The 22,282-nt window shown below is 40.4% G+C and overlaps 1 protein-coding gene across 1 annotated transcript in view; it reads left to right on the forward strand.

The window, feature by feature from the left end:
* Positions 1-22,282, forward strand: part of PIEZO2 (piezo type mechanosensitive ion channel component 2) — a 350,494-nt gene that overhangs the window by 323,373 nt on the left and 4,839 nt on the right. Inside the window, 14 exon segments of the mRNA XM_068395843.1 lie at positions 4,078-4,245; positions 6,370-6,762; positions 8,128-8,386; positions 8,883-9,065; positions 9,497-9,749; positions 10,486-10,618; positions 11,074-11,221; positions 11,337-11,551; positions 13,661-13,819; positions 15,221-15,368; positions 18,009-18,197; positions 18,647-18,739; positions 19,852-20,024; positions 21,958-22,086. Of these exon segments, the coding sequence (XP_068251944.1) occupies positions 4,078-4,245; positions 6,370-6,762; positions 8,128-8,386; positions 8,883-9,065; positions 9,497-9,749; positions 10,486-10,618; positions 11,074-11,221; positions 11,337-11,551; positions 13,661-13,819; positions 15,221-15,368; positions 18,009-18,197; positions 18,647-18,739; positions 19,852-20,024; positions 21,958-22,086 (2,643 nt within the window).

Genomic DNA, 22,282 nt, shown 5'->3' on the forward strand with positions numbered 1-22,282 from the left:
AAAAGTGCTTATGAGCTTTTTTAGAAATGTGAAATGTTTTAAACTTCATGTGAGTTTATTGAGTGATTTTTTTTAATTGCCCAAACAAGAGAAGGGGGCATTTTACATTTCAAAGTAATGATTTCCAGTAAATGCAAAAGCAACTAATTAAATCTAAAGCATCCCTGTATTACGGATCTAGGATTGCAATGAAAAACTCTTAGGAAGTGGCAGAGAGTTTCTAACAAGCATTCTGGTTATCCTTCTTTGGTTGCCCTGCACAAAATTCTGTAGTGGACATTAGGTCCATGAAAAAGATGGGCATGTGTGGAAGTACACAGGGCTACAGAAGCACAGAAGCTATTCCATTATAATAATACATATTCCTCAGTAATCAGGACAGGAATTACTGTAGGTACCTGCTCAGTGCTCTAAACACTGGATTTTCAGAGAGAACAACCCTCCTGATCAGTTGCAGGAACTGGAAATTCCTTGTGAAGTTCAGGGCTGACCCTTGTAAGTCTTATCCAGGGATGTTGTTCTTACCCTAGGTAAAGCTCTAAAAGGAGTTTTGCAGGGTATCCTTTGTGGGATTTTCTCTTTTAGTAGGGCTGTGATTTATTCTCAGTCATTTTTCTATACAGTAGCTAGAGGTATAATGAGTTATTCGTAATGTAATTGTTTAGTTTCTCTATGTATAAATACTCTCATGTATCCTAAAGGCAAAGTGCAAAGTTCATATGGGCCAGGAGGAGAAGAGACTGATGTTGATCCTTAACAAACCCTTTGAGGAGCACTGCCAGAAGGGATCGGGAGCTAGCATGGTAGAGCATTCGCTGCTGTTCGTTTCCATTTGACTGGTGACTCCTTATTAGGTTAAATAGCTTGTGAATTTCAGTAACATGGTTGGGAACTTACTAACACCAGTTGGCTGCCTTTATGGGACTTTGCCTACGATTACGAAATAGCAGTTAGATGCAGGTCCTAAGTCAGATTTCAGGATATCCAAGGTTTTGTATCCAGTTCAGTTTGTATTAATTTTTGTCCATCACAAATAATGTATTCAGTTCCCAACTCTACCTGTGTGAAGGCTTTTATAGGAGCTGCAGGTGGGAGCCCCTGACCCTCCTGTAAGAGTGAACATACAAGTGCAGTCAGGGTGTTTACAGACACCACTTCTCATCTGTGCTTCCCTCACCAGATGGGAGAATAGGGCTTGAGGCAGGGAGTACTGCAGAAGTAACGTTTGCCTTGAGGAGCAGGAGAAAGGGTGAAAGCAGAGTCCCAGTTTGGGGCTGGATCTGGGTGTGATTTAGGAGTGTGAATGATTGGAAATGTTTGGGATCTTTGCTTGTAGGCGTGGGGAGTGTAGTAGTTCATAAAGGTAATGGCAATCAGTAAGTAGCTCCTGGGCAGAAAAAAAAACAGAAAAATTTGTAAGTCACCCTTTAAACTAATAAACTCTCTGGGAAGGGTAAATTTGTTTAGCAAAAAGGAAGTCATAAAGTAAGAAAATTCCCGCTCACCAAGGATAAAAACATCTCTGCTATATATATCCCCATTTGAAATGGATACCCGATCAACTTTATGTAAAATGCTTGAACTCAGGGCTTGTAATGAACATTCAATTTAAAATACCTAGTCCTTGAATGATTTCAAGAAGCTAATGCTTTTCAAGTTCTCCAAGGACACAAATTTGAAAAGTCACTTAGAAAGATATGCTTGGATTAAATTTATGTGATAGTCAATGACTGAGTCAAGATCAGCTTCGCCAAGTGTAAATCTTTCCACTTTATTGGTGTTCTCATTTCCTTCGTGTCCCGAAGCATGTTCCTAAAGTACATAAAGGATATACAGACTGTGCTACAGGTGTCATCTCATACACATCACCTGACATTCAAGGATACAGAGCAGCTGCTCAGTCAGTAATTCTTCTGATGATTCATCCTTCATTTAAAAGAGCTTTAAACCAAATTATTGCAGGGAGTCCATCTGGGCAAATGTTTTTATCTATTGGGATTAATAGATGTTTTTCCTTTGATTTTTTCTGGGACCCAGGTCAGAACTTACATGTTTTGGAGGGCAGCTGGCATATGTTACTTCCATTGAAAATATATGAACAGTCATGTGCTACTTTGATTTCAACAGCTGCTCTGTTTAAGGCCCTTGGAAGGTTCCCTTTGAACTATGTCTGCATTTAAAATACTTCAACACCTTAGTAAGAGGTGTTACTCTCGACAAGAATAAACTCAACCCTTGAGATGTAGAATATCTTGTGGATAACATTGTAGCACACAGATGGAAACGTAATCTGCAAAAATAGATTATCTACTTGCTGCCATTTCCCTATATTTTAACACCAAAACCTCACTGATAGTACAGCAAGCTGGCTATACTGCACAGGTGTGTGTGCAAAGGGAGACCTCCTCCCTCACGACCCACTGGAGTCAGTAACACGGAGCTCCGACTGACTTCTGTGCTGCTGAATCAGGCCTCTAGGGTGGATCTCCTGTTCCTATAGGAAGCAGCATTTGCTGCTTCATCAAAACCTGCAGCATGCAGACAGCCCTCCAGGTTTTGTCTGGAGGATGCTTGTGTGCCTTTGTGCACACACAGAAATAATGAAGTGGCTTGTAAAGGGTCATGGCCAAATGAACTGGCAGGACAGAGGTGCCCCTGCCATTAATACTGTTTTTAAGGAAAGTATTTTACAATACCTTTGGTATCTTGGTGATACTTTTCTTCTATTCAAAGACCAAAGTATGCTTTTGACAGCCCATTCTGTCAAAAAGACCATTAGTGAGTGTAGGCCTAAGAATAACTGCTTCTTCGCTGCACATATTTTGCTTTTTTCCTCACTTCAAGCTAGCAAGACCGAAGTACCACGGGAAAGGCCATTGCACTTCCCTTCCGACCTCTTTCCCAGTTCTCTGTGAGCCTGGACAAACATAGTGCTTGCCAAGGAAGCAAATCCCCTGCTGCCACTGCTCAGGTGTAACACAGATGGACTCAAAAGAAGAAAAGTAGAGTGTAAATCTTTCATTTTGGGGTCCGTCCTTCTCTCATTCTCTCTGAGAGACTCCGGCAGGTCACTGCATGTGTTAAAACACCAGGTTCCTCAACTTATTTCATAGACACCTGTGTTTTTCAAAGATTTTTACAGGAGAAATAATTCTTTTAACTACCATATGTCATTAATGTATTTGCTTCTTTCCTGTTGCTATGTTATATGCTTGTATTTAATTATGTACTGTCTTTCTCATAACTCATCCTGTTGTTCTTCTTTTCTCCAGTAGCACATAAATGCTCGATGTACGGTGTGTGTCTCTGGTGTCCTGTTGTATTTGATAAGTGAAGGGAGATAAGGGTTTATTATATCTGTTCTTCCTTTCAAGATGTGCATGTTACCAATTTTGAAATAGTTTTTAAGCTGTGATTGAAATAAATGAAATCTTCTGGAAAGAATCATCAGGGCTTACTACTAAATATCAAAATAAAAGCCATCTCATGCAGAGCAGGTTATATTTGGCATGCATCTACTGGCTAAGTAACATATCCGATTTGGCTCTTTGGTTCGGAAAGAGGATTAGCCAATGTCTGACAGCTATTTTTCTATTTGTGGAATATGAGCTTATTCAATTTTAAGGGCTCTTTTAGGAAATTGGCTTGTACCTGTGTAAAAAGGTTCAGCACAGTGTATCATTAATAAAATAGAATTTGTACAGAGGAGGTCACTTCCCAAACCATTTTTGTGGAATTTGGAAATTTCAGGGGGAAACAAAGAAAATAAAACCTCCTCACATACGTAAGTTGGTGCCCCTGGAAAGCATGTAGAGCATTGTGTTGGTTTCATATATCTTTGAATAGCAAACAGATGGTTGTTAGCCTTCTATAGCGGCTATATGAGTGTGACCATGAGCAATCTGTGCATAGAAATGTGTTTACAGGGTGACTCTAAACAAATCCTTATCTTCTCTCTGAACCTTTTTTCTCTGTGTCAGTGTTGTGCTGCATGGCAAGCATATTTGTTTACTGAACCATGTGTATAGTAGTATCATTTGTATTTAACACTGTCTTTATAACTGTTTGCGCTGCTAGCTGCTACACTGAAGCAACCATGCTGTTCTCAAGGCAGTCAACCCTTGATGATTTAGATGGACCAGACACTGTTCCTAAAACAAGTGAGCGCGCTCGACCTAGGCTTCGTAAAATGCAGAGCATGGATATGTCCTCCTCATCAGCTGACAGTGGCAGTATAGTGTCAAGGTGCTTAACTCATGCATGCTTTGTTCACTCATTTACCCATACCCTTACACTTACTGCAGTGTATGTAAATTTGCGTTTGCAGATATGTGGTGTACGGAGTGGTTTGCATGGTTAATGGAAGCTTTACTCCCTTCTGTGTTGTGGCACGATTCTGAGGTTCAAAGTCAGGGTCATAATCTAGGACTCATTTGCTGTTTCACTTCTTGCTCTGTTTTTTTGTTTTGTTTTGTTTTGTTTTTCATCCTTAATTCTTGTATTTTTAAAAGTTGTTCCATTACATCACACTGGCTGTCTAAAACCAGGCTAAAGTCTGTATTTATTCAGCTAAAAAAGAGTCTCATTTTCAGTTACCGAGCTGATGGTTGCTCTTATTAAAACTGGAATCTGGAAGTGAAGTTTCTCAGCTAATCAGTTGTCCTAAATATGGACTTAGATGTCTAATTTTAGAAACTAAGATAGGCAAACATTGGTCCTGCTCTTTCAATTTTTAGTTTTTCCCATATAGGAAAGATTGCTAAATATGTTTTGATTACTTTACCATTGATTTACAGTCTGTGAGGTGTTGGAATTAAGAAAGAGAAAATAGCTATGAAAAGATAGTGACTAATATTAATATCCAGTGCAAGAGAAAACTGTTCCAAGCCATTCACTCACTTTTTAGCAGGTAAAAAACAGGGTTTTGTACAACATTGTGAAACAGTGTTTCAACTAGTATTATAAATATTAGAAATATGAAATTTTATGGCGTATTAGATCATGCTTTTTCAGTGTTTAAAGTGTTTTACAAATTTTTGGTGTCGATCGGTTTTGAAATGATGGGATTTTATGGTTTTGTGCATTTTAACCAGGATGAGTGCTACCGTGAATCACCAAAACACACATCCTAATAACAGTGTTACATGTTCTAATTAAAAGTCTGCTAGATATAAAGTGATCTAATGTAGTCACAATAAGTTTGGAAGCAGTGTAAAAGAAAAAGAGATGGAACTTAATTTTTAATTTTGCCAGGAGATGGTAGTGCCAGCTGGCTTTGCCAGTGCCAGTTTTCTTTAAAAGGTTATACTTTAGGTGAAAACATGGCCCCATTCATTTCATAGGAGCTATGTGAAATCTGGTTTTGTCTCTGCTGAGATACAAGAACATGCAGCCAACAAAAGACACTGACTTGATACTTATTGTCTAACCTGTGGAGAAGGACTGGAATGGAGACTAAAAAGAGAAAGAGTGATGTTCGAGGGGAGAGGTGAAAAAATACTTGTGAGAGTTGAAAAGGGTGAAAGCAAAGCCAAGAAAATATTTTTAAATTTATGGTGTCCAGATTCCCATCTGGAGTTATCAAGCTGCGTGAATATACATCAGCTGAGACTGTTGCAGAGCACAGAACATTAAGAGGGAAAGTTATTTTGGACATGCAAAGCCGAGAATAAGCAAGATGAGCAAACAGAGAGCTGAACACAGTGAATAAAAACAGTTGAAAAAGAAAATAGGTACATACAGAAGAAAAGCAGGCAGGTAAGATAAAAATGAAGACTGTATTGAAGAACATAGGGCAATCTAAAGGTAAGCAAGATACCCTGTTACTGGAACAGTTTTGTAATCTGGATTATATTTCTCCATGTTAGCAATTTACTTGTCCTTTTATTTGGAATCAGAGTTGACGTGTATGTTTAGCTCATGTTCCAGTTGTATACAGCACTCATACAGTGGTTGTTAAAAGCACCATGTTTAGAAGGAACTCCATGGCTGCCTATCATTCATGACGGAGCATGCTTTAAATAGATGTAATAGCAAGTCTTGATTCTGGTCAGAAAGTGTTTGAACTACTTTCAGAAAGTTAGTGTAGTTTCTCTTGATGATGATATTAATTTGCCCTTTGCTTGTGTGAAAAGATAGTGAATCACTGTGAGTTCACTGTGATGTTGTTCAGGGGGCAGATGGACCCAGATGTTCCATCTGTGTAAAAGGAGATCATGATGATATATTTTCTACTAGATTATATGAACTTTGAAGGCCTGGGAATGCAATGGGGTTGCTCAGCTGTCTACATAAAGGTACAACTAACAAACTTGGCTTGGTGGTGAACCTTGTATGCCTCAACTCTCTCTCTTCGTCCATCCCTGACAGTGAACCTACACAGGTCACCATGCTCTATTCTCGTCAGGGGACAACAGAAACCATTGAGGAGGTAGAAGGGGAGCATGAAGAGGAAGGAGCTCATTCTGCATCAAGGCCGGAGGAAGAGGAGGTGGAAGATTATAGCCTGGGGTCAGAAGGACCTGCGTATACTCCTGATACCGATGTGCCATTGTACTCCACTGTGGACAGCAATGCAGAAGCTCCACCTTCCTATAGCAAAGCTGTCAGCTTTGAACACCTTCCCTTTGGCTCCCCAGATGACTCAGCTGGTAAGAGCCTCATGATGGTGAGCCCAGACAACAGTCGGACGGACAAACTTAATGATACGATTCTCCCTCCATTGACGCACGAGCTAACGGCTAGTGAGCTGCTTCTGAACAAGTAAGGACCTTCAACAGAGAAAAATTGTTGGTCCCAGTCTGTGAAGTTTTGTCATTACTTTGGTTTTTTTTGTCTCAGAACTAGACTACAGTTTTTGATACTGACCTTGCACTAAGTTTGAGTTAAGGGAAAAAGCTCATTTCCTGTGCAGTTGTTCTAATTACAGATTTCTAAAATGATTCAAATTCATGTTGGAAAGAATCTCCTCTTTCTCCCCAGATACCATAGCTAATTGTTCCAATTAGCATCGGATTTCTGTGCTGCAATTGACATGGGGTCAAGGGCTTTTCTAAATACTCCTTGTGGAGAGGGCTTCTCTTCTCCAGACAGTTGTGATTTCAAATAGGTTTCCTCCAGGGCTATCTGGGAAAATGTTTCTCCTTTAATTATTTTGGATTACTATAAGGGAAACTCTGACCTTTGGCAGAGTTTTTGTTTAAGCCAGCAGGAGCTGAGGGCTACATAGAGAGACCACCTTGCTAAGTACTTTCATAAGGGATAGGGTGCTCCCCTCTTTGCCCTCAGACACTGTGCTCAGTAGCACAACCAGCATTGACATGGGGATGGTGCCGCTGCTCTTCTTCCTCTGCTTTCTGACCTGACTCAGCTAGGGGAGAGCTTCCCTGAATGCAAGGACAAAATCTTAAACCATAGAAATGCCTTTCAGCCTGACTGCATCTAGAGAGAGAGAGGCTGTGTAGATCTGACTTTGTAGATGCAGTGTCTTTTCTTCTGTTTTTCCGTAGTCATTTTTGCTTTTCAGTGAGTTGCCTTCTCAGGCCAGGGCACTCTTTATGAAAAGCAAAGAGAATCGTGAATGTATTGAAAGTCATATAATGATTTCTTGCTGCCTTTTATATTTATTCGAGTTAGGTAGAGGAGGAAGATTGGACACATATAATGCTCAAGGGCATTTATTATGTTCTAATCTTATGCCACCGGACTATTCATAACATATATCTCCTGATGGACCTCTGGAGTTTCTCCAAATTCGCGTCTGTGTTGATAAATCAGATATGAATCCGGACAGGGCCACACCAGCATGGTGTGATTTACATGAGATATGTTGGTTGGGCAACTGTAAGAAAGCAGTGCTTGTAGAAGTTCTTGGGCCAGGCCAACTCTCTGGGTAAATTAAAAAACAGCAGAACAGTGCTTCTAGTTATTTTGCCTGAAATTCTTGTTTTCTGAGCTTAGAATCAGGCTATTTGAGCATAATACCAAATCCCATCTTTTTTTTTTTTTTTCTGTTGAACTCAGCAGCAGAATTTTATACTTTATCAAAAGGAAAAAATAGTAGCAATTTAAAAAGCAGTTTTTGTGAAATTAGTTTTCATTTCATTTACGGTACTCTACTCCTCACAGGATGTTTCACGATGACGAGCTGGAGGAGTCAGAGAAGTTCTATGTTGGTCAACCTCGAGTCTTGCTTCTTATTTATGCCTTGTACAATACGCTGGTGGCCCGGTCAGAAATGGTGTGCTATTTTGTGATCATCCTTAACCACATGGTCTCTGCCTCCATGATAACCCTGGTGCTTCCCATCCTTATATTCCTTTGGGCCATGCTGTCCGTTCCTCGGCCAAGCAAACGTTTCTGGATGACAGCCATTGTCTACACTGAGGTATGTTTTTGCAAGCCCATGTCTAACACAGAAAAGTTAAGTTGTAAGCTTTGCATGGTCTCTTTTCTGTTTTTGATCTCTAGGATCAGGGGCCTTTGGCTCTTCATGTTAATATAAATATTTGCTAAAGTCCTCAGCAATTTCTGTGGTATGAAAAAGTCTTGTTTGTGTTTTTCTTCATTGCAGTGAGCAATATCCTTCCTGGCATGTAAAGCAGTTATCACAAGAACAGACCATTTGCAAACAGCTGCTATATAATAAGTAATCAAGAGACAGTATACACTGCTTGTGGTATCTCAGGTACCACTGAGCGTCATCTGTTGGTAACTGTTGATTGACTTTATTACTGAGGAAATGTTAACTTGTTCCTCTGTAGCAATGAGTATGCTCGTTTATCTTCTCACGAAGTAGTCGTATTTCTCCCCTCTTAATGTCACAAGGCTATTATATCTGCCATGCTTATAAAACATCCCACGTGTGTTGTGTTTCTGAACAGGTGACCATTGTCATCAAGTACTTCTTCCAGTTTGGTTTCTTTCCTTGGAACAAATACGTGGATTACACAAAAGACAAACCTTACCATCCACCTAATATTATTGGCATTGAAAAGAAAGAGGGTTACGTGCACTATGATCTTGTTCAGCTCCTTGCTTTATTCTTCCACAGATCCATTTTAAAGGTAATCTGAGCTCATGTAGTTTCTTATTTTATATTTATTTTTTAGTTTTAATTCTTTTAGTCACTCGTGATATATGAAAGTCATGCATTTGGATATTAGGAAAAATTTCTTCATGGAAAGGGTTATCAAGCACTGGAACAGGCTGTCCAGGGAAGTGGTTGAGTCACCATCCCTGGAGGTATTTAAAAAACATGTAAATGTGGTTCTTAGTGTCTTAGGGACATGGTTTAGTGGTGGACTTGGCAGTGCTAGGCTTATGGTTGGACTTCATGATCTTAAAGGTCTTTTCCAACCTAAGTGATTCTATGATATCCCAGCACAAAGAATTTGTCTTCCCCCTTGTGAACACATGACTGAGCTTAGCAATGCCTGTGATAAATACTGTGACAGAAATACAAGGTTGAAATGCTCTCTTCTTCTTTTTCCACTAGTGCCATGGATTATGGGATGATGACGAGAAAGGGGACAGCTCCAGTAATAAAGACGATACTGATGATGAGCTCTCTCTGACAGGAGGCAGGAGAGACTCTTCTGCCTCTTTGAAATCTGTCAATCTTGCGGCATCAGTGGAGTCCATCCATGTCCACTTCCCTGAGCAACAGTCTGCCATCAGGAGGAAGAGCTCTAGCAGTGTATCACAGCTTTCACACAGGTCCAGCTTCTCCTCACACAGATCTAAGAGAGGTAAATGTCGTGGCATTTCTGGGATTTGAAGAGCAAATGTTCATTTCCCATAGGATCATCCTGTTGAAACCTTGTGCCGGTTGCTGTGGAGATCCCAGAAGCTACTGAATGCTGCTGCTCCTCAGTAAGGAAATAGGATATGAACCAAAGTATCTTTATGTTTGAACTCACTCCAAGCCTTCATTCAAATGGAGAGACATACTTTGTGATTCACTATGTTTTTAAAATTACATTATCCAAAAGCTGGGAAAGGAATGTTCAGTGTGACTCAGATCCAGAATTTCTGGTTCTGCATAATCTCCAGCTAGAGGGAATGCAAAGCATATGTATTTTTCATATCTACATTTGATGATACTTGAAGTGATAAAAAGTGTTGATTTGGTATATTGAAACAGATTACCTATCTCATCTTGTAAAAAGGATGGGCTTACTCTAGCCTGAATGTATTTATTACCAATTGAGATGACTTGAGTCAGATAAATCAAATACTTGCCTTTATTGCTAGTCTTCTCTTTTTATAGTTATTAATCAAGCTTTGATCTGCCAGTGATTAAACCTTTACTGGATGCTCTCAAAATTTTATCATACTGGAAAAAAAGCATAAGAATTCATTTCAAAGCTTCTTTCAAATGTGGGACTCATATATTGGATGAAAGTCTCAAAATTTATTACTTTCTAGGTTTTGTATTTAAATTTTGATTTTGAATTAGCTTCTCTTTCCCTCCCTTTTTTTCAGGAAGTACCAGTACACGAAACAGCAGTCAGAAAGGAAGCAGTGTATTAAGCATCAAGCAAAAATCTAGAAAAGAGCTTCTCATGGAAAAGTTTCGAGAACAAATGATCAAAGCCAAGGCCTTTACAATTAAAAAGTGAGCAATGTGAGGAGTTGTGTGGGTTTGGGGGGAGATTCCAAACAGTAAAGCAGTAAAACAGCATTTTAAAAAGAGCAGGTTACTGCTTCTGTTAATTCAAGGGTATGAATGGATACATATACGGTTCATTGTATGCGGATGCTTTCATTCTAAGTCCCACCAGCTGAACATCAGACAAATCAGCAGTTGTTCAAATAGCATCTGCCTGATAAAAAAAGCTGAATGTCCTGTGTGAGCTTGGTTAGTTATGTATATTTCTACTGAACAAATGCTAATACAGTGGTTTAGAAGCAATCAGGACAAGGGATTGGTGTCTGTGGAGCCCTGTGGAAGCTGTCAGAGTAGATCTTAGGTCTATCTTTAGAAACATTAATCATATCACACCCAGACATTCTTTTCTTCAGTGCAAGTTAGAGTGTTGTTAAATCACTTTGTGGTCTGTGTTGTTTTAGGACTCTCCAGGTGTATGTTCCCATCAGACAGTTCTTCTACAATCTTATTCATCCAGAATATAGTGCGGTGACTGATGTGTATGTGCTGATGTTCCTCGCAGATACAGTGGACTTCATCATCATTGTGTTTGGATTTTGGGCTTTTGGGGTATGTCACAGAGACATCTATCTGTAAATCCTCAGTAGGATTTACATACTGTAGATGCTAAGTATCACGTGAGTGTCCTCCTTCCTCAACCACTCTGCTACATTTTCCTTTTCAGAAACACTCTGCAGCAGCAGATATCACCTCTTCGTTATCAGAAGACCAGGTCCCGGAGGCATTTTTGGTGATGGTGCTCATTCAGTTTGGTACCATGGTGGTGGATCGAGCACTGTACCTCAAAAAGACTGTCATGGGAAAGGTCATCTTCCAGGTCATCCTTGTTTTTGGAATACATTTCTGGATGTTCTTTATCTTGCCTGGAGTGACAGAAAGGTATAACCCTTATAAATCAGACAATATGGGTTGAATACTGATGCTCTACCAAGTTCTTTGTATTTAAATTTGAGATGGTTATAGCTAAGCTTTGGAATCATGAAGATTTCTTCTTGGTCTCATTTCTAAGCAGAATGTTGGAGTGCCTTTCCACAGCAATAACAGTGGCCAACGTAAGTTTGAGGAAGAATTAATTGTATAAGTACGTACAGAAATATTCTCAACTTAGGCCAAAACGCAAGCAGGTAGGAGAACTTGCCTGTAATTGAGTTATTAGAGCCCTCAACTGAGACAATGTTGGCCTCTGATTCAGCTTCCTACTTCCAAGACTGCTGCACACTGGTTTAGAAGAGTGAGTAGAAAATGTGTCTCTCAGAGTAATTTATAATTTAGCACTTTCCTGGAATGTGTGAACTGTGGATTTAAATCTCCTTAGACAGGAATGTCTAAAACCCATGTCTCTTCTGAAGAGCAAAAGTTCTCCCCTGCTCCTGCCACATGGTTCTGGAGGCAATGTGGAGGTGATTTCACCTGCTGTGTGAAATCTTGTATCACATGCCTGGTCACGTTTACCCCCAAATCTAACATTTCTTATTGCATGGCTCAAGGCAGTTATCACCTCACTCTGCACTGCAGAGGTGTTAAGGTTCCCTCTCTAGTGCTTGGCTAACTCCCCTCTTACTTAGGACTTTAAATTGCCTTGAAGTATTTACCTTTCTCCATTGACTATACAGGGAAATTGATTGTCACCTGGACACATTACACTTCGTTAACAATCAAGTTATTTTAGGAAAAAACAAAACAGGTGCATAGTGTAAAGAAAGACTAAAAGGTCTCTTTTCCTCTCAAAACCGAATGGTTTATTTTTCCTCAGTGCAGTAGTAATTGTGCCCCAACTTAAAAAGAAAATGCATTTTTCAAGTGGATCTCCTGTCTACTGTGCATTGAGAATTGATAGGAAACTTTTGGCTTGATTTGGTCACTTGGAAGGCAATAAAATATTTTTGAGTTTTCCATGTTTTTATTCAATTTATATCAAGGTGTTAATCCCAAATCTGCATCTGAAACCTCCTGTATTCCTCGTAAGTCAGGCTGATTCTTAGAAGCCCCTGCAAATTTCTTAAGGAAAATAGTTTGTGGAGTGTAATTGAAAATATTTGATCATGTCTGGCTCACAAATCCTGTCCATCATGAGGCATCTCCTACAGTTCCACCACGCTATTGAACTGCAGTTAGAAGTGGCACATGTTCACCAAGATGGTCAGGGGGGATGGAGGATATGACATGTGAGGAGAGTTTGAGGGAACTGGGTTAGTTCAGTCTGGAGAAGAGAAAGTGAAGAACTGTCCTCAGCTACTATTAAGAGGGCATTGATAAGAAGCTGAGCTCTTTTCAGGTAGGAGAAGAGGCTACAAGTTGGAAAAAAAGGGAAATTCCAGTTAGATATGATGAAAATCTTTTCACCGTGACAGTGGTTGCACACTGGAGCAGGTTGCCCAGACAGGTTGTGGGATCTCTGTCTCCAGATATACTCAGAACTCAACTGGACAGGTCCCTGAACAATTGGTGTATTAGACCTAATTCAAGCAGGGGAGGGTGAAAAAGATGATCTTCAGAGGTCACTCCAACTTAAATTCCTGTATGAGTTCATGACCTTGGAGGCACCCCTGTGAACACAAATGGCCATTAGAGCTGCCTAGATTCAGTCCAGATGTCAGCCCTCTGAAAAGCCAAGAGAAGCCATGTCTAGCCAGGGCGCATAGAGGGATATGCTGTCGTGGGGGCTGAGGGCAGACTGGCCTGTGGTGGGCAGCAAGGCACCTCTAGCATCTGGAGCGAGAGGGCGCTGTCCCAGAGCCCTCACTCTTCAGGAAGCCTATTCCCAATTTCTCCCCTGTGACCCGAGGTGACAACAGATGATGTTCATAGACTTTCTCATCCAGCGTCTTTCAAATACTGTTTTAACCCTGCAGTGGGGTCAGAAACCAAAGGCTTTTCACAGGATCTCAGGAAAGGGAAACTGCCAGGAGCACAACACATTTCAAGCTGATTTGGTCATACACAGATACAAAGCTCATCGTTTTCCTTTATCTGTCTTTTCCATTACAGGAAATTTAGCCAGAACACAGTTGCCCAGCTCTGGTATTTTGTGAAATGTGTTTATTTTGGCTTATCAGCATATCAGATACGCTGCGGATATCCAACTCGTGTTCTTGGCAACTTCCTCACAAAAAGTTATAACTATGTCAACCTGTTCTTATTTCAAGGGTAAGTCAGTCTAGACCTACTGCCCTCCTCCTTTCTTTTGGGAAATAAGGAGCTGTTATCATGAGATGCTGGGGTTATTAATGACTTCTCTGCACAGGCTGCTGGAAATGAGACAGTAAATTTTGCACAGCACATTCTGTATATGCCATATGTCCCCTGTAGTCCACAAAAAATCAATGTCAGGAATGCAAATTTCAGAAAAATCAGTCTCCTCTCTGAATACAGAAGCCTGACATATCATTCAGCCATTCAGGCCCCTATGGAAGAGACACTTTTAACACTTCTAAGAAATCACCTCTGTGAACAGAGATAGGGGCTACACATTGGGCTATAAATCAGGTAATGTTATTTGTTCTGCAGTCCTAAAAAGTAGTAAGGCATCAAATCCCAAAGAGATCTTTGGAGCAGGTCTACAGGCTCTACTTCATCAGGTGAGAAGAATAAAGTGAAAGACAATAAGAGAAATAAGAGCTATGCATCAATGAGAAATAAGAGCTATGCATCAAAAACGTATTTCCTTTGTGCATCTTTTGAGAAGTGCTGCACATTTGAAACTCTTCAGGAGTAAGGAGTGCTAGTGCAAGTAACAGGCACAACATCACCTCAGAGTGAAAGGTGGTGTTAATGAGGCATACTCCACCCTCCACTTATGCTGTTACCATGATATTGTCATTAAGCCATTTCAAAGCATACACATATTTCACAAAAAAAGCTGGAATAATTTCAGCCTTTTCACAATATTTTCAGTATGGGCTTGTTGCATTCCAGTAGGAAAAGTTACAGAAGAAAACCTTCTTCACATGAAATAGTCTTTGTGACCTGGCAAAGCAGAAAAGTGTGAGACTAGTAAAGGGAATGATGCACTTTGAACAGCTGCTATATGCATATCGGTTTCCTGTTAGCCCACCTTCTGCTGCTACTTAATCCTGAGTCATAATGCCCAAATCCATATGCAGCTGAGGACTGCCCACCTATTGCAAAGAAGCCGTGCACCACTTGGTATAAGGAGGTATAAACCAAATTCCCACCATCCTGTGGAAAGGATGTTCCTCTACTCTGCTCCCAGGTCAGAGGAATTTGGGGATACAAGAAAGTCTATCTTGTATCATTCCATCAGTGGCTCAATCACATTTACTGGGCATAATGAGGCAAAAGCATGTTTATGGCCTGACAAGGAGATCTAGAGGAACATGAGCTATGGCAAAAGATACCACCCCCAAAACATCAGTAACCAGCTGTGCAATCTCAGGATATGATTGTATTTGTGTTTGCAAAATCTCACATTAAACTGTCTTTTAACATTGGTTTAATTCTCCCTCTTGTCACATATACACGTACTGTGCTCCTTTAATGTGACCCCCCCGCCATTTCTGACAAGTTATCTGCTGTGTCTTCTTTCAGGTTCCGCCTGGTTCCATTTTTGACCGAGCTGAGAGCAGTAATGGACTGGGTTTGGACTGATACCACTCTCAGTCTTTCCAGCTGGATCTGTGTCGAAGATATCTATGCTCATATATTCATCCTGAAGTGTTGGCGAGAGTCAGAAAAAGTAAGGAAGCCCCATATGAGTGGTGCAGGCCTCCTCTCCCCCATGCAGAAATGAAGAGAAATAACCATGAGTCCGTAAACAATTGGGAAATCCACCATAAAGACAGTTTGTTAGAAGATACACCTGGCGTTTATGTTCAGAAATATTCAGACTATTGGGTACTTTATGTTAGTTGGAAGTCACTGCAAGTGAAATGTCAAATGGCTTCTCTTTTGTGCCTAGCTGGTTTTTCCACCGTTAACATGAAGTCCACAAGCATACGCCTGCTTAATTGCAGGCCTGAGTTTCAAGGCCGGGGTTGGAACTCCTGGTATTCACACAGGCTCACTTTGTCCATAACAACTAAATGAGTAACCCACAGTAGCAGGGAAACTGTAGCTGAAGAGAAAGGTCAGTAGAAGGAAGAGCTCGTGCCTCCACAATGTAGGTCCCAGGGATACCTGGTTCATGTAACCACAGAAGGAACTCAGCTGTCTCCTTTACCTTGGGAGACTCCCCACACATCCTGAACTGACCTGCAGGCCAGATAAAACCACCATTTGTCTGACTAAGATTTCAGTCTCTCTAAATCATTTGAGCTTCAGTTCAAATTAAACGTGCAAATTCTGGATTCCTTATAACCGCTATAAAGATTGCAACCATATGCTTGCTTATTTTGCCAATTTGAAAAAGAAATTAAGCATTCTTTTAAGAGTGACCCAACCAGTCAGAAATTGTACATCTGCAATGAAACGGCTGTATTTTTAAGTGTTACTGACGTATTTCTACTTTTATTATAATCCTGTCTCTTAACGGCAATTTCTTTCCAAGTATGTCACTTAGATTAACTCGGAGCTGAAGTGCACACAAATCTTGTATATAGGCTTTTTCTGTATGACTTCAATTTCCGCCATGAATGGAGTGTTATCAGAGGCTTCAGGAGTCAGAGAAATAATAATCCAGTTCTACTTTGACTGTCCATCTCGCTGGATTTTTTTACTCTACAACAGGATCACTTTGCATTATATGTAGCATAGCTCTGATGTGGGAAGATTTCCATGTCTAAGATAGCATGTGTGTGCTAATGCCACGTAGCAAAATAACTACCCATGACTTTATGAGTGTTGTTCAAGGTACTTTGATTCTCTCTGTCTCTCTCTCACATTGAATGGTATGCCTAAGTCCTTTGACTGCTACAGGCTCTCTGAGCTGTCCTGTAAGATCATTATAGGTGCCTGAACTAATCTCAAACAGACAAATAATACATCCCTGGTGATCTTGATATAATGTTTTAATGAAAACAGTATTCTGTAGTGCAAGACAAACGACTTGATACACTGCTTTTGAAAAGTAACGAATTTGTTTTAAATATAGCATTGTATTACAAATTTAATATTCTCCTAGGGCTTTATGGATTCATGTTGTAAAGCAAGAACAATTTCCTGAAAGCCAGATTCCTGGCATGTGTTTGAGGTGCAGTGCAATACAATGCATCTTTATTTTTCACATGGAATCATAGAATCGTTTTGGTTGGAAAGGACCTTTAAGATCATCAAGTCCAACCGTTAACCTAGCACTGCCAAGTCCACCACGAAACCACATCCCTAAGCACCACATCTAAACGTCTTTTCAATAACTCCAGGGATGGTGATTCGACCACTTCCCTGGGCAGCCTGTTCCATATGCAGTGCGTGAAAGACAGGATCCTAAAACACTGTGCAGGGTTAAATCCTATGAGAGAATACACCAAAATAAATTACAGTGATGGTAAGACATTTTACAGGATGGTGAAGCTATTAAAGTAGTCAATCATGAGGCCAATAAGAGAGGGTGGGAATTATGGACAAGGCAGAACAAACATGCCATGTGATCTGCTTGGAAAAGAGAAGGATAAAAGCGAAGTCACTTTTGGTCTCAGAAGCTAAGAAAGGGAAGGGTGTTACCAGCAGTGTCAAGACTTTAGGAACAGCAACAAAACTTTAAACATTATTTAAATGAAGTTGGTGTGGGATTCAGTAGAAACAGATTTGATCAAGCCTGTGAACAACTCTTAGAAATACTGTGTAGGTAGTGCAACATCAGACAATCCCACTGATTGTGCATGTCAGTTGCTGCCAAACAAGTTGTTGTTTTTTTTTTTTTTTCCCTGAAATACAGTTTGCAGCATTTCAAGGTCTATGAGAGGAATTCTGCCTTAAGGAGCTGTGAGATAAAACTTTTTGGAAGGACAAATACAAGAATGTGGGTCACTTCCAATATCAGTTTTTTGAACAAATTGTTGTATCACTGTTGCTGCTATTATTTTACATTTGATTCCTGTGAGTTCATGCTTGCACTAATTCACACAAAAAATTCAAATTACCCTTCCCAATTTTTCCCTTTTTTATGGTTATGAAGAATCAAAACGACAGATATTTACAATATTTTTCACGCCAGATGCACACTTGACATGGGTTCATTTGGCACTTTTCTCTGTTGTCACCAGAAATTCCATGTCTGTGCAGGTTTGGCTAAAAATCTCAAAATAACTGGCCTGACAATGGGTAGCAAATTACCACAGAAGATGAGAAGCCTTAAGATCATTATATATTCATCCATCAAATCATACCAAGTGTACCTCTGATAGAAGAGACATCACCATGTTGCTGTTTGCTTTTGCAGAGATATCCCCAACCAAGAGGCCAGAAGAAAAAGAAAGTTGTGAAGTATGGAATGGGTGGCATGATTATCGTCTTGCTGATTTGTATTGTCTGGTTCCCACTGCTCTTCATGTCTTTAATCAAATCTGTTGCAGGCATCACCAACAAGCCTCTAGATGTATCAATCACAATAACTCTAGGAGGTTATCAGGTAAAAAAGGAGAAAGACTAAAAGCAAACTCTGTTTTTGCACTGTATTTCCTTGTGCTATTTCTTATTCCCTTCATTGAATTGAACTCTCCTGCCTTATGCAAGAGATCAGGCATCCCACAAATGATCCCTTTTGGGTTTAAAAACACGTTAGTTTATCACTGATGTAAAATATTATCTTCATTTGCAAGTTAAAACCAGAACCTACTGGCAGTGGACTCTGAACGAATTATCCTACATCAGGTACACTCAGATAACTGCCTACAGGTCCACATGGTAAATATAAGATAATTGGAGGTAGCTTGTTTCTTAGTGGAATAAGATCATAACCTTCTCCTGTTGAATTGAGTGTCATAATTGTCTTGGACTGTGATGCACAGGATGCTGCACTGTGTATGGAGCAGCTGATGTGAAGTAAATGTGACAAGTGTGTGTTCTTTTGTTTCCCAGCCTATTTTTACAATGAGTGCTCAACAGAGTCAGCTCAAGGATTTGAATCAGACTGGTTTCAATGCGTTTATGGACAGCTATAGGGGTAACACTGTAAGTGAAATGTAGAATACTTCATTACTTAAAAATGTGTGCATGTTTCCATGGAGGCCTTTTGTGAGTTTTGTTTGTGTAGTTATAAGTGTTCAGCAGCACTGCCATCATTTGGAAGATGTTTCAATAAAGAGGGTTTGCATGAGTAAAGGTTCGGACAGATCATTTGTCAGGACAGGGCTGGGTTATGGTGAAGTTACCTTTAATCGAGACGTCTTTGCACAAAATCATGGAAGACAGAAACCTTAGTTGTCCTGTCACCTGAATAAAAACCTCTAATCACACAAGCCTTCAGGAGACGTGATACTGTTGGTGTACTGCCAAAACAAACATGCTGTGGGGACACAACAGTGTCAGCACTATTAAGCCACGTGCTCCTTCCTATAGCACACACAGCTTTCACCTCCCAGTAAGGAGATGTGGTGCTGTCAAAAGAAAGTGTGTATGGCCTAGAAAAGTTTGGACATTAAAATGTCAAAACATAAACATTTAAGTATAGTCTCACTGTTTCGTGGTGCAACATGCACAAAGTTATCACAGGTTTCTACAGGAAAAAGACTAGTAATTAGTAGAAGCTGTTGCATTACTAAATTGGGGTTTGATCAGATATAACTTTAAAAGAAGTGCTTGCTTCTAGCCCATTCAAGAAATAAGATTTTTTGACATTAGATCCCACCAAATAGCCCATGTATTGTAGCAGTAATATTGTAATCTTGATCCACTTTGGAAGTTACCAGTTTCGAGTTGCCTTATCCTTTGCAGACATCTTTCTATGCAGAAGGATGCTTAACAAAAGACAGAGTAAAATTTTAACTCAAGTTTAAGTAAACTCTACAGAATTTACCTGATGAACTTTCAGACTCACTGGTGTATGAGGCCATCATTCGTCAATCAGCAGGGCCATTTTTGTTTTGCCTTCTTAGCTCAGCTATATTTTGTTTATTCCCCTTCCCATCTAAAGCCCCAGTTGGTACCTGAGGAAAACAATCAGTGCAAACCACTGCACTTGAAATTAATCAAACATTTACAGTTCTGCTTGACTGGGAAATGTGGCTCTGTGTCTTGTGAATATCACCGCACTGAAATTTTCTTTTCCTCTTCTGCATCTACAGGCTGCTTTGCAGTTTCTAGAGGGCTATGGAAAAGAAGATATAACTCTAGCAGATCTAGAGGGAAATTCAAACTCTTTATGGACCATCAGCCCTCCCAGTAGAGAGAAAATGATACAGGGACTGCGGGATTTCTCAGCTGAGTTCACTGTAGTTCTTTCATGGAGCATTCAAAGGTAATTAACATGGCTGTTATGAGGTTGATGGATCATTTGCCAAGCATTCGCTCAGCAGAACAGTTCTGCACTGCATTTTTGGTTTAGTTTTTCAGCAAATTCTATTGTACTGCAAAGCAAAAAAACTGAAAGTGAGAGGGAGAGAGACAGAGAGAAGTGACCTTTGTTACCCAGGAAAACATTTGTTGCCTGCAATTCTCAAAAAGTAAAAAGAGAAGTGGAGCCACTTCCAAGTACATTATTTTAAAAGGCAGTTGGAGTTTTCAATGGGACTTGAGGGGAAGGAGGGAAAAATAAGAAAATTTTATCCAGTTTTAGATGGATATGTTCAAATAAACTGCCTCAAACAACAACCTTGTTAGCATTTATGGGAACTGAATACTTAGACCTAGTTAAGGCAGAAAAACTATGAGGAGATACAAATAGAAGTGCTTGGTCCTCTTATTAAGAGAGTCTGGAACTGACACAAACGATTTTTTAAATACATATGTGCTCAGAGACTTTGTTATGCAAATAGCATAACAATGGCACAGATCCATTTTGTCGAGACCTTTGCCTGTTTACTTGTGGTTCCTTTGGCCTCAGTGAACTATTAATTTACAATGAGGTTTTTGCAAGAGACAGCCTACAATATAAAGTAGTTCCATGCAGGCTAGGGCACACCCAGTCACAGAGGTGGTTTGTTGGCTACTCTCTGCCAGCTGGGATCTCTGTAGACTTCTGGATCAGACCGGAGTTAAGTCAAGTCATCACTCCATGGAAATTAAGTACCTTTGCAGCCCCAATATCTACCTGTTTTGTTGGAAGCAGATGCCGGATTGTTATAGCAGTCCTCAGCAAAAGACTGTGAACAAGAAGCAGGTCAACTGAATCACTGTGGGAGCTCTGAACATGCTGGGTCAGTCCTTCCACAGTCAAAAATAGGCTTGTAATGAATCTCCCTTAATTCAACTTTATTTGACCCCCCTTACTTTCCTGGAAGCATACAGTATTAGCTAGTGAATTACATCACTCCATCATTTCTGAACCTTATATTAATTTTTAATACTGCTAGTCAGTTTGCCCATATGCTTGCATAATTACAAACATTCACACGCTAGTTGAAAGAGACCTTTCTCACCCTCAAATTATATCCTGTGGATTACATTGTGACCGTGGATGACTGAAAGTGGTAAAGACTTACCACAGTGACCTTCCACTTTTTCTCCATAAAGGGCAACTGCTGTCTTTCATCTAGGCCAGGAGACCACAAGCAGCTGTAAGATGAGCCTTTTGTGTCACTCAGGCACCATACACGCTTTCTGCCTTTGCATGTCATCTGTCAGGGACGTTTCTCTGCAGCCCTCAGTAGCCCAGGAGCTGCTTCACCCAACGGCTGCATCCCGGCCGCAGGGCATGGCACAAGGCGTTATGCGAAAGCTGGTTCTGCCCCAGCTGTGTTCTGCAGCTGGCATGAAGACTGGGAGGAGGCACGGGGGTCCTATCAGCCTGTTAGCCACACGTTTCTGCTGGGCTGAGGTGGGGTTTTGGGAAGCTGTAGCTGACTGCAGCGTCCTTAGCTGCCCTGGCACAGAGCGTATGGTAATACAGACAGTCCTGTTGCCTAAAGTCAGAGCAGGCATGCTCCCTTTCCCATTCTGCTTTGACTGACATAATGAGAAAAATTATATTAATCTGTCATCATTGTCCTGTAATATGTACAAAGGCATAGTCAGTTAGAAACATACACCTTTAAGGCTGCTACATACCCTCCGTGGGAAAACACACCATCTGAGGTACAGGTAGCATGATGCTTGCTTTAGCAAAGACTGGGATGGCCAGGGTCAGTGCAGTTAGACTAGTTAGACAACTAACTCTAGCATTCAGCAAACAAGTGTTTAGGGTATGCTCTCATTGTAGGTTGACAATGTGTCTTCCCTTTTACTTACAACAGAAATCTCACCCTTGGTGCCAAAGCTGAAATAGCATCAGATAAACTTACCTTTGTCCTACCAGAGAACACTAGAAGAGATATTGCTACAATGATGTCTGGACAGCAACTGGAAAAGGTGTAAGTTATTTTGTTTGCCTATTTATATGCAAAACTTCCCTTTTTAAACCTGATTTACTAAGGGGGTCAGGCTTGTGCAACTGTATCATTTGTCTGCTCATCTATCCCCCTCTAATAACTTTGGAGCCTTGTTCGCAGAGGCCAACAGCATTGAAGTCACATAATAGTAATATTAAAGGTAAAAGCTTATTTCCTATGATAAATGTTG

Source organism: Nyctibius grandis, chromosome 3, assembly GCF_013368605.1.
Source record: "Nyctibius grandis isolate bNycGra1 chromosome 3, bNycGra1.pri, whole genome shotgun sequence".
In the NCBI taxonomy this organism is placed as follows: domain Eukaryota; kingdom Metazoa; phylum Chordata; class Aves; order Nyctibiiformes; family Nyctibiidae; genus Nyctibius; species Nyctibius grandis.